Below are 14,626 nucleotides of genomic sequence, written 5' to 3'. Positions count from 1 at the left end.
TTGACTTGGGGTGATGAACACGCAATACCATGTATGGGTGATGTATTATGGAATTAGACACCTGAAACCTACATAGTTTATTAAACAATGTCACCCCAATAAATTCAATAAAATTTTTTAAAAAGAATAAGAAAGATGTGAGTGTATGTGTGGGGATTCACTTCAAAGGTATTTTTCCAGCTTTTGGAAATCAAAATGATTCAAGGAGATATGTATTACTGAACCCTAATGCCTTTTAAGTACTTATTTTTTTAAAAACAAATGCCATATATTTAACTTCTTATAGAATGTAACATTTTGCCATTGTCTGAGAAAAGTAATTTTGGAATCCCAGTTGTTCTGTGATTTAGTCATTTAGTAATTTTAGGTAGCCTGGAGAAAGAGAACGAAAATTTTCTTAAGTTTCAGAAATTATAGTATATTTGCCTGCTCTCCTGACCCCCACGCGTATATTTGTAGGATGTGTGGGCAGTGAGCTACATAGTAAGAACATTTTCTCTGGACTTGAAACTTGATTCCCACACACCCTATTGTGTAACCTTGAAAATACACTTAACCTTACGGAGCTTTAGTTACTTCAGTTTGTAAATGGAAAATAATACTTACCTCACGTGGTATTTCCTAGTATTAGGCTCCCAGAAAATAACCATTTTTATTAATGTGATCTTCTGCTTTCTCATGTGTTCATTCCTGTTTATTTTTGAAGGATTATGAAAAACTAGAAATTCAGGGAAGCTAAGTGCTCTGATTTCTTTTTGTATTTGTTTTCCCTAGTTTATTGTTGTAATGCTTGCTACAATCAGTTTTTGAAACTTCATGGAATAATTTTGAAGTGATGCGTCCAAAATTCAGTGTTTGTCATTTAACAACCAAGTCTATTTTTCTTGCTTGGGAAAGAAAGAAAAGCATTTGTATGGTTTTATAAAATATATTTCCCTCTATATTTGTGAGCACCTGAAATTCACCATAAACATAAAGAATCCCTCAGTCCAGCAAAATTTCAACCCCAGGACCAATGTGATATTTTGCAGGCTGAGAGGTTTCATTTCCTGTTGATTTTGTCCAGACAATTGCTTTATTGAAATTTACATTAAATTCATTTTTTGTAATGTATCTTCTTAATTTTAAAGTATTATGATAGTAGATTTTTTTAAAAAAACTCTTATATTTTATAGATACATACTCAAATAACTTACAGTTGCTATTATACAGTGCCTGGGATGGGAAAGGAGGCAAGGGGGAAGGGAGGTGAAATGATGTGCATCCCTCAGTTGACCATTGATGAAACTGATGATAGGCATGTATTGGGGTGGAAAACTTTCCCTTCTTCCTTTCTTGGTTCTTTGGCTGGTCTAATAATTAAGTTGGCATTCAACAGATTAGCAAGATAAAAGAAAATTTGATTTCTAATGTACAGGAGCTACATAAACATATGAAACTTGAAGTGAACATAGCAGGAAGCTTTTATACCTTTTAGACAAAGAATCTATAGACTTGGGAAGAACTGACAAGACAAAGGAGTTTGGGCTTGGGGAAGTAAATTAGTCAAGTAACAGGGTTCGTTTATACAGCTTTCTTGGGGCTGGATTCCCTATCTTTGTTGATAAGGATGCTTTCTACCCTCCTGGTCCAGGGTGGGTACCTTTCACATGGGAGATTTATTTCTCACTTTCAGGGGGACAAACCAGGGGGCGGGGTTCAAAGGGTCCTTCTTATACTTGCTCTTTCTCAAGTAACTTTAATTCAAAATTATCAGTAGGCCAAAGTGGCATATTTTCAAAGTGGCATATTCTGCTCCCCTTCACATGTATTCTTTCTTCTTTCCTTTCTTGTACATTCATGAAAATTATTACATTTTTAATCATCTTTTTGCCCACACTCAACCTGTGGTTTCCTGTCCTCTGTTCCTCATACCCATCTGCTCTGTAGGAGTCCACTTACAGTGTTCCTTCTGCTGCTCAGGCCAGCCAGGCTCTTTCACTAGAGTAGCGCTTGCCACTCCCTCAACCTGAGCGTCCTCAGGTACTGTGCCTCATGTCACTTATCTCAGTTGATGCTGTTGGGCCCTCTCTGTGATCTCTGTAAAGATACATACCATACTTCACTGTAATCACTTAACCCTGCGTCTAGACCGAACTCTCTCATGGGAAGGATTATATTATCTTGCTCATATGGCATTACTACTACTGACCACAGAGTGGGCGTGGGTACTGAAGAAATATTTGCTGATTGAAACACACACACAGGTGCCACAAGGAAGTTACTTTAGTTTCACATTCCGTCTGTTTTCTGTGTCGCAAGTAATATCCACTAGGGAGAAGCCCACCAGTGACCTTCGCTCTCCCATCAATGACTTTACATCTTCAATAAGTCAATCATGTAGTTTCTCTTCTACCTCATATTTTACTAAATTCACTGAAAATACGTATGAGTAATAAGACGAAGGGGGGAAAGGAAACCAGAGTGAAACAATAGACATCAATGTGGCACCTTTATAAATCTTTTCTTGATTGGTGTTTACATCTTCACCTGACAGCCGACTTTATAAACACCAGATGGTTATAGTCAGGCTGGGATTGGAAGACAAAAGAAGCAAGCTGGTGTAATGCTCGGCACGCCCAGTATTCCATCAGCACAAACAAAACGTTGGCCTCTGGTATTTTTTATCAGTAGCTGAGATTATAGTCAACAAGGGAATAAACTTTTCTTTTTTGAGGAGGCTTAGCTGCTTTAAGAGTATCAGAAAAACTCTGAAAAATCCCATATGCCACTCTTAAATGTGGTTTAGTAGAGGCTCCCACATTCTACATGGAATTATTATTGTAGCAGGGCAGAGAGACGCAGAGATGTAACTTGCTACCATATTAAAGGTTGTAAAAGGGAAAGGATAATATTATTAAAAAGCCCAGGAGCAAAAATCTCGATCTATTTACTTTCCTTAGGGAGGGGGAATGTCATATCTCTAGATTATAATCAAGATCAGAACTTGAAATTCTAAAGCAAACAAAACAAAGGCATAAAATCTGCCAGGAGGGACATAAACTTGTTTACAACACTGTATAGAAAATGAGGAAAATTTGAGTTGAAAAATGGTATAACTGGAGAAACCCATGGGGGCTTTGTGGTAGTAAAATTTGTTTTTACTTTATGAAAAAGCTACTGTTCATTTTCCCAGTTACACATCTTATTTTATTTATGTCTTATTCATTGGTCACATGAATGCCTATGAATAGGTGTAAAATTTGAAGTAAATGTGTTAGGGAAAAGCATCTGATACCAGCACATTTTGTTCTTTTACTGTTAGTTATTAAATGTAGGTTTGCACCCTTATCTGTACTTTTATCTTTTTAGTTTCCTATAAAAGTCAGATATTATCTCTTGTCTTCTCTTGGACTCTTCCAACGCTGTGATCACCTTTGAAAACTGCAGCCTGCCCTTCCCAATCCACATCCCCTTTGGCCCCTTGCAGTTTGTTTCCATTGCCCTTGGTTGGCATCCTGTACATATAATATTATTGATGCATTAATTGTGTTAATTGCTTACTCACTGTCTCTCCCTACATAAGGATATGGATCATCATTCATTTTGTTGTGTGATGTGTATTAACCAACTAAAAATGCACCTCTCAGGTATTGGCACTCAAGTAATATTGATTAATGAATTAATGAATGAAAAGAATTCATTTATAATAATAATAGAATATCTAAAAATTCTAAGTTTTTTACTATATACCAGGCACTGCTCTAATCACTACATATGTGTAAATTCACTTAGCCTTCAAGACATCCCTAAGAGGTCAATGTTATTATAATCCTCATTATACAAATGAGGAAACTGAGGCACATAGACATTAAACAGCCTGATAGTTGATGGCGTTAGCAACTAACTTACATGGCTAATAGTTATATAGCTTAAACATAGCAGAGCCCAGATACCAACACAGTTATATTTCCCCGGCATGATCTTACCTATTATGCTAACCTGCCTTTAGTTTGTAGACAAAGCCTAATGGGGGAAAGAAAGTACCTATTTTCATAAATAAATAGCTCTAAACCTGTCTCGGCACAACTGAAAGATCATGCCCCCACACCTTGAAAATTACAGCTTCCTAAGGAGGGCTTCAGAGGTAAGAGCGATGAGGGTTGTGGGCAGTTTTCTGCAGGCTAACCGTGGGCATTCCCTCTCTTCCCGTCCTCTGGCATCACTGTTGACAACCACCACCTGATTTGACTTTTGAATATCTCCAATTTCTCAAGATAGTTTCCTCATTCTAATGTGGATTTGGGACTGTAAGCTATCAAATGTCTTTCTTCCTCCAAATCCTGTGGTTCTAAAAATGCATTTCTATGTTCTGATGCGCAAGTAAATTATTGACAGTAGAAAAAGAGGGGGAAAATGAGCTTTTTCTTGTACTTGGTGCTGGTCAAGTCTTTTCTATATTTGAACATTAGTAGACACACATGATTCCTCAATGAAACAGAAATTGAATGAAAGTCGAAAAAGAGATTGAAGATAGAAAAATAATGGTTTTTCCAAAATCCATAATGGCCTTTGGATTTTTGCTATAGTGCTGATTCTATTGACTGGCACCCTTACAGCCTCTACGTCTTCGGCATATGTGACACTGTATAGTTCATGCATTTTCATTTCAGGATGTGAGCTGTTCCTATTTTACTGGGGGCTAGATCATTTCATTTTTTTTCTCCTCTCTCTCAGTGTGGATCAACTATCCATCTTCTGACCCAGACCCTCTGTTTTACTTTTCTGTAGTCACTTGGGGAGATTGTTGCCTTCACAGATTTCAGAGTTGTCTTAATATTGTGACAAAATTGGATCAACTCTGATTTAACTGCAGTACTACCTTAAAAAAAACACCTGAAAAACAACTCCATGACCCTGGAACCCTCATTCACTCCTAATGAAAAGTAAAATGGTATGGCTTCTTTGGAAATCAGACTGACAGTCCCTTAAGAGTTTACACTATATAACTCAGTAATTTCACTCCTAGGTACAGTCAAGAAAAATGCAAACATATGTCCACACAATAACTTGTACAACATGAAGGTTCAGGAAAACATTAGAATATTTGACTATTTAGAATAGTCCAAAAGTGGAAACGATCCCAAATATCCATCAACTGATGAATAGATAAATAAATTGTGGGATGTCTGTGCAACCACGTATTTGTGGTTGTTTAACAAACATTTGGCCACAGAAGGGGAGGAAGTACTGGTTTGTGCTTCCAAAAGGTTTTATTACCTTTAAGGGTTTTTGTGGAGATAAATGTGTGAGTGCCACTGATCTAAAGTGAAGTGGAAATCTTTTTAAGAATTTGATTGATGCAGGCAGTCAACAGCAAGCTCCATATTTTTTAGTTTTTATTCTGTAGAGCAGAAATCTCGATCACCAGGTTGAAATCCATTACCGAATGTCTGACCTTCCTCTAAGTCTTAGAGTTTCAGTCATTTTCCACCAGGGTGGCTTTCCCTGCCACACCTCATCTCCTGCAGTTTGCTAGATTTCTCCTTGGAGAGAGAATTAAAATTATGGCAGTCTGAGTTCAAGACTTGATTATCAATAATCCCCATCCCATTCTACGGGCCCTTTGATGTCCCCATTCCCTTTATGGACATACTCGGTGCAATCGCGTGCTGCCTAAACTATCCCTGTTGAGCACTCTAGAAGTTACATGCTTATCTGGAGACCAGAGGCTGATATGGCATTTAAAGGGACTCTTTACTTCAACCTGAATGTAGGGCTGACAATTTTCTAAAGTTGTGCTTGTCAGAGTTTAATCACTGAAATCCATACATATTTCTTTAGGTTTAGCATACTGAGATATTCTTTAGAAAAATATTATGATAGAGATGAAAACACTTTAGATTTAGAGTCAAAATGCCACCGGCCTTACTATTCTCTAGAGCATGTGCTTGAGCAAGTTGCTTAATCTCCTCCACTAGTTTCTTATATATGAAAATATTAACTTGAGACCTACTTCAAATCCTCATAGTGATATTTGTTGCATAAAAGGAGATGATGCGTGTGTACGAGTACATAGCAGTTATTATTTGTGGTGAAAGCCATGTTCCTTGATTAGACATGAAATCAATATTATTTTATATGATGAGGTTATGTTGAACCCAGATGAAGTGAAAGATTCTTATTTTCATTTATATGATCAATGAAGTTTCAGACCAATTCATTTGTAATGACACAGGAGCTTAAAAACAAAACTGTTTTTGCAAGTAACTATGCAACATAGGTAAACATCAGATGTTTTTATAATTAAGATAACCTGAAGTTTTTAATAAGCTATATTGCATGTGGACTGCTAACAGTGCACAATCACTGTCTTATTTTCTTTACAACAGTGCGTTTAGTGTTCCACTGAAACATGGCCAGTGAATGCACAATATTCTTACTTACAATTATGAGAGGCTCTGTATATTACAGCAGCTCCACTGTGTCTGCTCTTAGCTGGGAAAATGCTGGGAGCAACAGCAGCTACTATCAACAGGGAGCCATATTAATTATTTGAAATGTGCCTCCTAAGAGGAATCAGCAGAGTTTATTACAAGTCGAATATTACTTGAAATGGGAAGGTTACTCTAACTGTTATCATAGTCTATGTATCATTAACTTTCCTTGTTTAGGAAAAGAGATTAACAACCCTGGAAATTGCTATAGTAAAATGTGTAAAATATAACTGCATATCCCCATTGTAGAAAGAAAGTGGTGGGTCCTCCCCACTTCTGCCCAAACCTTTATCTAAAGTTGCTTTAGAAATGGGACTAACTCTGTAATGATGCTTTCTGGCCTTAAAATGTGCATTGCATATTGGATCATCACTATACAAACTGTAGCTGCTTTGAGCACTAGAAACTCTTTTGTTTTTAAGCTAGCAATTTTTTTCAATCAGCATCTCAGCCTTCAAATCCACTTTCATTCTTTAACTCATAAGACAGAAAGTATATTACAAATATGTATGTGAGCTAGAATGCTTTGTAAGGAGAAAAGAATGAGTTCATCTCCCTACCTTTTGCATTGTGGTTGTTTATTGTTTTTCCATCAAATACAATAAGCAGGTAGGAGTGGTATTCTATTAAGTAATGCAAGTAAATCATAAAAATAAAAATTAATTAGAGTTTTAAACTTATCTAAATAAGTGCTACTCAGAGTGTTATGTGACATCAATGCCAGTCTGCACTCTCTTACTGATCTGCGATGAATGGGTGAAGAAATTGAGAGTGTTTAGAAACATTTATAACAGATTGTGACAGAGTTCTTAATGTCTGTTTAATCTAACAATTAAAATTAGGACTTGTATCTTATATGTCTTTGTTTTTAGTTTTTCCATTTCATTTCTGTTAAATCACTTTAATTATATTTTTAAGTGTCACCCCACAATAAAATTGTAATTTAACCACAGCAACAACAACAACAAAAACTGAATTATATAAGAAAGACTGATTTAATTGGTTGATGTTTAGGTGGCACATGATGTTTCTGTGTTTGGATAGATCTGTCTGCACTCTATAATGGCTATTAATTCAGTGTGGAGAGAGAGAAAATGACATCATAAAACAAAAAATGTAACAAGTCCTAACTATAACATCTCTAATGTTTATTTTTGGGTCTACAGGGCAGGCACATCACGGCCAGGTCTCCTACATCTCTCCACCAATTCACCTTGACTCTGAGCTAGAAAGGCCTCCTGTTAGAGGTAAGTTTTGTTTTTTCTTAATTTAAAGGAAAGGGAACTCATTATTCTTTGATGAAGGCAGTTAAGTAAAAGATGATAGTTAATATGTATTTTGCAATGCAGCATCTGTTAAAAAGCAGGAGGAAATGGTGTGTAAGAAATCTGATGACAGAATAAGTCTTATTTATAAACTAAAAATGTGAAATATTGTTCTGAGAAATGTTTATAAAGCAAAATAAGAAATAGGGATGCATAGTGATTCAACTAGTGCCAACCTGGGTGAAAACCAACCTAGATTTAGAGATTATCAGATAATCATTACTTTTTTTATTGGAACTTTCTTCTTCTATTATCCTAATTTTTTATAAATTAAGATGGCTTAGTCTAAGTCGTTGATAATTTATTTCCTTACAAATTGATATTTTATATTTTATTATTATTCTTTTAAAAAGTCTTTTTAGTATTAATATCATTTAGTTTTATAATGTATAAATTAAAATTATTATTTTAAGTGGATACCACTTGTTTAAAGATTTTTAAAGAAACTAGTCATACAAAGTAAAAGTTAAAATAACCTTTATAAGTATGTAATCTAAATACAGAATTTGTCTTTCTGTTTTTAAGAAATACTTAATTATTTTCAAACGTTTTATAATATATAAAGCTCATGTTATATAGACATGTCTTTTTATTTTATTAATATCAAATACCCTAAGGTTAATTTTTCAGTTTGAAATAGTGCAGTATATTTTCTTAAACCTTCAAAAGTATTAATTACTTGATTCAATAAAAGTCATTATGTCTGACTTTGATGACCATATTTTTTATACATGCTACTTCTCCTGCCAGGAGTCTCTTACCTTTTCTTTTCTCCCATTAAGTTTCTACCAGTGTTTCAAGGCTCCTTTTTATCTTCAGTTCCTCTGTTAAGCTTCTCGGAACTGGGTACTAGGGAGGAGCTAAGGTAATGTGTCTGTTCTCCAAGTTTGCCCAGTGCTTGCCTCAGATTTTACTCCTAAGACATCGTATTTTATTTTTCGGCGCGCGTGTTTCCCTTTCTCTTCTGTAAGGTCCTTGAGGACAGAGAGTGTCAGAATTATTATTTCTCCTCCAGCCACTGATCTGTGCTTGGCACATAGTAGGCACGCCTACAACAATTTCTAAGTGGCTAAAATTAAAAATGAACAAACCTAGATTCTGAATGCGCATCCTCGGTGTTCAAGGAGAAAAGGGAGTAAGGTCAATAAGGGATCCCAGGGAGAGGGAAGCAGAATGAACCCAAACATGGAAATGGGAAATTGTGTTATTTTTAAGGATACATGCTGGGCACACAGTAAAATGGGAACAGTTCTAGAGGAAGACACTGGAAAGATGTAATAGGGCAGATGGTAGAGGATTCTATATCACACATGCCAAGGAGTTTGTATTTTATCCTGGGGAAAAAATGATGAAATATTTTTAATTAAAAAAATTTTTTTTCTATGTCAGTGGGATGTTATGTTATAACATTATTGGTTCTTGATATGAGAAAAGTATCTGTGAAGTCAGTGTAGATGAGAGATTGGCAGAGGGAGGCTGTCTCAGTAGCACAGGTGAAAGATGACTGGAAAATTAGTTAGGAATGTGTCTGCGGCAGTGGCAGGGCCTGAGACATATCTTGAAGAGACGTGTCAGTTAGCTGAACAGAGCAGGGAAAGGAGCAGAAATGCCTCTAAGGTTTCTATATTGATTAACAGCTTGGATGCTTATGACATAATCCCTTACCATGAGGGATAGATGAGTTTTAAATGGATGCAATGCTTTAGATATGTTAATTCTTAGCAGAATGTTGTTGCTATGAAAGATGTAAGCCTACTTATGCAAGTTGGTTACCTCAATATAATTCAATTTCTCAGACATGTTCTCAGTATGATTTGGGAAGGGTGCTGTAAGCTCTTGGATAGGATGTGTAATAATCCACTCTAAAAGTTAGTGGCTTTAAACAAGAAACATGTGTTATAGTTCCCAGAGTTGGTTGAGTCACGTGTGTGCTGACTTGGATGTTTAGCAGTTGGCAGTCTGGTTGGTTTTGTGGGGGAGGGAACTTGCATGTGTGGTAGTCAGCTCGGTGTCATCTGGGGTGATGGCCATATGGCTCTCATTATGCAGCAGCCTAGCACAGGCACATTCCCATGCTTGTAGGATTTCCAGCAACATATAGGAAAGGCCCAGAGTTCAAATGTTTTTCAGGACTCTGCCTGTGTCGTGTTTGCTGTGTCCCATTGGCCAAAGCAAGTCAGCCAACCCTAGACTCCAGACAGCTGAAACAGACTCCAACTTAAAATCTAAAAGACCATGAATACAGGAAAGAGAGGGCTTTTGGCAGATAAAGGGTAAAGTAGATTTAGAATGAAATAAGACAAAAACTGGCTGATAAAATGAAAGGATTTAAGCTAATAAACTTGAATGTGGGAGTTCTAGAACTTTCTTGTTTTAGTTTACTCAACTACTGCACAGATCAGAATGAGAACATCATAGTGTCTTTGTGAAGATTAGGGGAAATACAGAATAAAACCTGGCATCTGGTAGGCCCTAGATAAAATGTGGCTATTACTATGTACTTTGGGGTTCATTGCTGTGGCAAATGGGAAGAAATCAGGCTTTGGAGCCAAGCAGACCTGGATGACCTTAGAATGATTATCTTGATAACTTCTAGTTCTCATATTATTTACTTACATTGACCCAGAGACCCTCCTAAATTGCTCCGTGATCAATACACTTGCAGCTATAGTCATGTGCCATAGTTCTATAGTTTAAAAAATATTTTTAATTAGATAAAGAGGTTTATATAAGTCACCAAAATAACATTGCAGACAATCCTGTGCTTTTTATCTTAAATCTAATATTTTATTTCTAAAAAATATTGAAAATGGGTTAGAGTCAGCATAATACCATTACTCTGGAACCATAAAGTAGTTCCTTTCAACTTTCAACTATCATTTACTTTTTTAAATTATACTGTAAACTCTTATTAATATGTATATGCAGTCAAATTATACAAATGAACTATACTATATCTATATTTATTTATATTGTATCTATATTATATATATTGCTATATATAATATGTCTATTTTATATATATATATATTTATGTATAAATATAGGGAAAGAGAGAGAGCCTCTCATGTATATTATAGGTTTTTATTTGAATTAATGCAATAAGATAAATTAGTTTCTTTAAATAATTTGGAATTTCATCTTCAATAATTGCTTTTTTGTAAGATTATATAGCAGTATCCTCTGAATTGCCAGAAAACTAACATTAGCTAACCATTTTTGCTTTCACTTTCTTTTTTTTGTTATTATAATTTTATCCATGTTGCAAGTATGCAAGATATGTCTTGCTATTTTCCGTCCCGGATTGACCTGTAGCACCCTATATTTTCTTTCTTGTCTACATATATGTTAAAGTCTTAGGGATTATTGCTTTATAGATTAATTCCTTGTATATTTTACAGATTTTACTATATTTTTATAGTAAAAATTATACTTAATTTTTGATATCTATCATGATACAAAACAATAACATTTAAGAATATATTAATTATCAGTACTAGCACAGGGAACTTTTCAGTAGTGAATCTGAACTATCTAACATACAATAACACATCATATTGCTTCAGATATTTTGCTAATTTATTCTGTTATTTGAAATATTTTGGATTACTTGGTAATTTTTTTTAAAATAGTGATTTTTCTTTGAGTATTTGAGGCAGTGATCTAATTATTGGTAACACTGAATTGTGTTTTAAAACACTATTTTGAAAAATAATTATATAATTGTTCAAAATATATAAATAGATATAGATGATATAACAATTTCATTCCCTTTTTTTTTTTTTTTTTTTGCCCCCTCAAGTTCTGTATCACATATGAAACATCTTTGTTTTTAAGTATATCTTTATTGATTTCAGAGAGAGGAAGGAAGAGGGAGAGAGAGAGATAGAAACATCAATGATGAGAGCGTCATTGATTGGGCCCACAACCCAGGCATGTGCCCTGACCGGGAATCGAACCCCAATCACCTGGATCCTAGGTTGACGCTCAACCGCTGAGCCACGCCCGGCCGGGCTGAAACATCTTGGTTTTAAATCACATGTCACCATCCTACCTCCTTTCAATTCTCTTGGTTTCTTTCAGTTTTGCTCACTTTTTAGGAAAAAATATTTTGTGAAATGTATGCGTTTGTTTGTCAAATATATTTTTTCTTTAGTATCGTGCATTTTAACTGTGGCCAACATGCTTTTAGTAACCATGTGGACAATGTAGTAGCAAGTTACCAAATAGCCTTGAATAAAATGTTGTGATCTGCATTTCAGAGTAGCCAAAATACATCATTTCAGTGGCACTGACTCACTGCTGAGTACATTTGAGAGAGTCTGTTCTTTACGTCTAATGTGATCGTGCACGGCATTTGGTCATATAATTTATGCCTGTGGTGACTTTATATGCATTCTTCAATTTACAGATTTTATTACTGAATAGGGGTGTAAATTCCGATAGTTTACTAGTGCATTAATGTCACAATACATTACACGGTAATTAACCAGAGCTGCCACTATAAATAGAAAAATAGTCACAGCCCTCACTATAAACTACTTAATAAAAGTAAGGTCCTGAATCAGCATTCACCATTATAGTAATTTTTCTTGCCATACGTCTCATTAATCAGGACTTTAAAAAAAAAGCTTCATCTAGAAGCAGTATTATTTTTAAACCTTTCATTATGAAAATAACTTTGTTGTAATTTTGCAGTTAATTTAATGGGCTTATTATATATTTTTGTACGCAAATAAGCCCTGTATGCTTTTCAGACATATTTCCAAATTTTATATATTATAGTGAAATGAAAGACTACTTTGGTACTTTTGTAACAGATTTGTAAAAAAGCACAAGGGAGTTCTGGGAAGGGCTCATTAAGAGTTGCAGTTCTGAAGGTCATGTTTCCTCGCCTCCTAACTACTCACATGAAAACTATTCTTCCTCAGAATTAGGTCTATATTACAGTCAGAATCACTCAATGAAGGGAGTTGGGTGAGACTTTGTGTTGGAAACTGAATCATAATCCTAAACAGAGGCTTCTGTTATTTGACAATCAAGCATCACAGTTGAGGTATCCCCTTCAGTTGTAACTATTGTTTTGTTTTTAGCTTTGTTTTGTTTCATTGTTTTCCTGTACAATTTGGTGACAGCCTTAGCAGTCAGTTATAGAACCCAACCTAGTAATTCTTGACAACATCACTAGCAATTCAAGTTGGATAAATTCCTGTTAATAGCCAACAAAATATTAACTTCTGAAAAATATTCTCCACTTATATTACTAAGGATGATATTTTATGTTCTACATAAATATTTTCTACATAAAAAATTTGACAGTAACCAGATACACTTCACGTTCCAATATGCTAAACCACTAGTAATAAAGCTGGTAAATACAGCATTTCATTTGTACAATATTTTGTATAATCTTTCTTAAGTAGAGTCTTATATTTAATCAGAAGTCGAATACTAAATATAAGTTGTACATTTGCTATTTGTTGACAATTACAGTTTATATTCAGAGAAAAATCTAAAATATTTTGGGACATTTAAAAAACTGCATCTATTACTTTACTTTTGTTCTATAATAAATGGAGTAATATAAACATGGTTCAATTGGCACATAATCAATGAACTAGAAAAATGCCAGGCATTATGTTTCATATGCAAATTGATTACATTCAGGAAATCTGCACACTGAAAATATTTTTTAAAGTTTGAAATAAACAGATGGCCCTGCCTGGTGCATCTATATTAAAAATAGGCTATAGCCAAAGATTTAGTATCACAAATTAGAGATATTAACACGCAATATTATCTAGCAAAATGTAAAACATTTGGAATTGATTAAAATAAAATGGGAACAAGACATCTGGCATTCTTACTGAGGAGTTTCCAGGCCTGTTTTTTAATATTCATGTGGTGTTTTTATAACTTATCTGGTTAGCAGACGTTATATGGTAGAACATAATTCCCTAGCTTTAGCCACTCTTAACCCAAAGGAATCAAAAGGAAACTTGCATATAACAGAGTGCTCTGACCATGTTAAATAAACACCCTTTTCCTACACTTGCAAATGCCAAGCATTTTTGCTGTGTTTAAAGTACACTGTGAGTAACTACGAGATAGAGGAAGGGAGTATAACTTGTTAATATAAATTGTAAGCACCACTCCCATTTATTAAGTATGTATCTTGTGCCCAGACTGTGTGGCTCAGCAGTTGAGCTTCGAACTATGAACTAGGAGGTCACAGTTCGATTCCTGGTCAGGGCACATGCCTGGGTTTCAGGCTCGATCCCCAGTAGGGGGTGTGCAGGAGGCAGCCAATCAATAGATTGATGACTGTCTCTCATCATTGATGTTTCTATCTCTCTCTCCCTCTCCCTTCCTCTGTCTGAAATCAACAAAAACATATATTTTTTAAAAAGCAATAAAACACTTTTTTAAAAAGACAATAACTCAAGTTTAAAAAAAAGTACGCATTTAGTGTCAGATCCAGGAAAAAATATTTTGTATATATTGTCTTGGTTTAGTCTTACCAAGGATGCTCTCTATCATTTTTTCACTCAGACTTACTGTTCATCGTTCTCTTTCTAGCATCAAACATACTGTTGTAACACTATATAGTAATAATTGAGTTGGGTTAAATTTAATTGAAGTTAAATTGTAAACTTAATGCTAAAAAGAGCACTTTATTCAATATTGTAAGGTTTTGTAAGTTATAGCATACTTTCCAAATATGTACAATATTGTTCAAAAGCCAACATTTATCTTTTGAAATAACTTAGCACACTCCTCCAGGTTCCTGTGGTAAATCGTTCAGATGTTGAAACCATTCTGGCG

At 34.9% G+C, this 14,626-nt stretch overlaps 1 protein-coding gene across 7 annotated transcripts in view; it reads left to right on the top strand.

Annotated features, from left to right (window-relative positions):
• Positions 1–14,626, top strand: part of ADGRL3 (adhesion G protein-coupled receptor L3) — a 697,726-nt gene that overhangs the window by 488,691 nt on the left and 194,409 nt on the right. For all 7 annotated transcript variants that reach the window (XM_087827196.1, XM_087827189.1, XM_087827185.1 and 4 more), the window contains one exon: positions 7,643–7,723. In XM_087827196.1, the coding sequence (XP_087683322.1) occupies positions 7,643–7,723 (81 nt within the window). The remainder of the gene's footprint in view (positions 1–7,642; positions 7,724–14,626) is intronic.

This window comes from Miniopterus natalensis, chromosome 1 (assembly GCF_054644295.1).
Source record: "Miniopterus natalensis isolate mMinNat1 chromosome 1, mMinNat1.hap1, whole genome shotgun sequence".
Taxonomy (NCBI): Eukaryota; Metazoa; Chordata; class Mammalia; order Chiroptera; family Miniopteridae; genus Miniopterus; species Miniopterus natalensis.
Note: the sequence above shows the minus strand (reverse complement) of the source record. Positions and strands in the feature narration are given on the sequence as shown.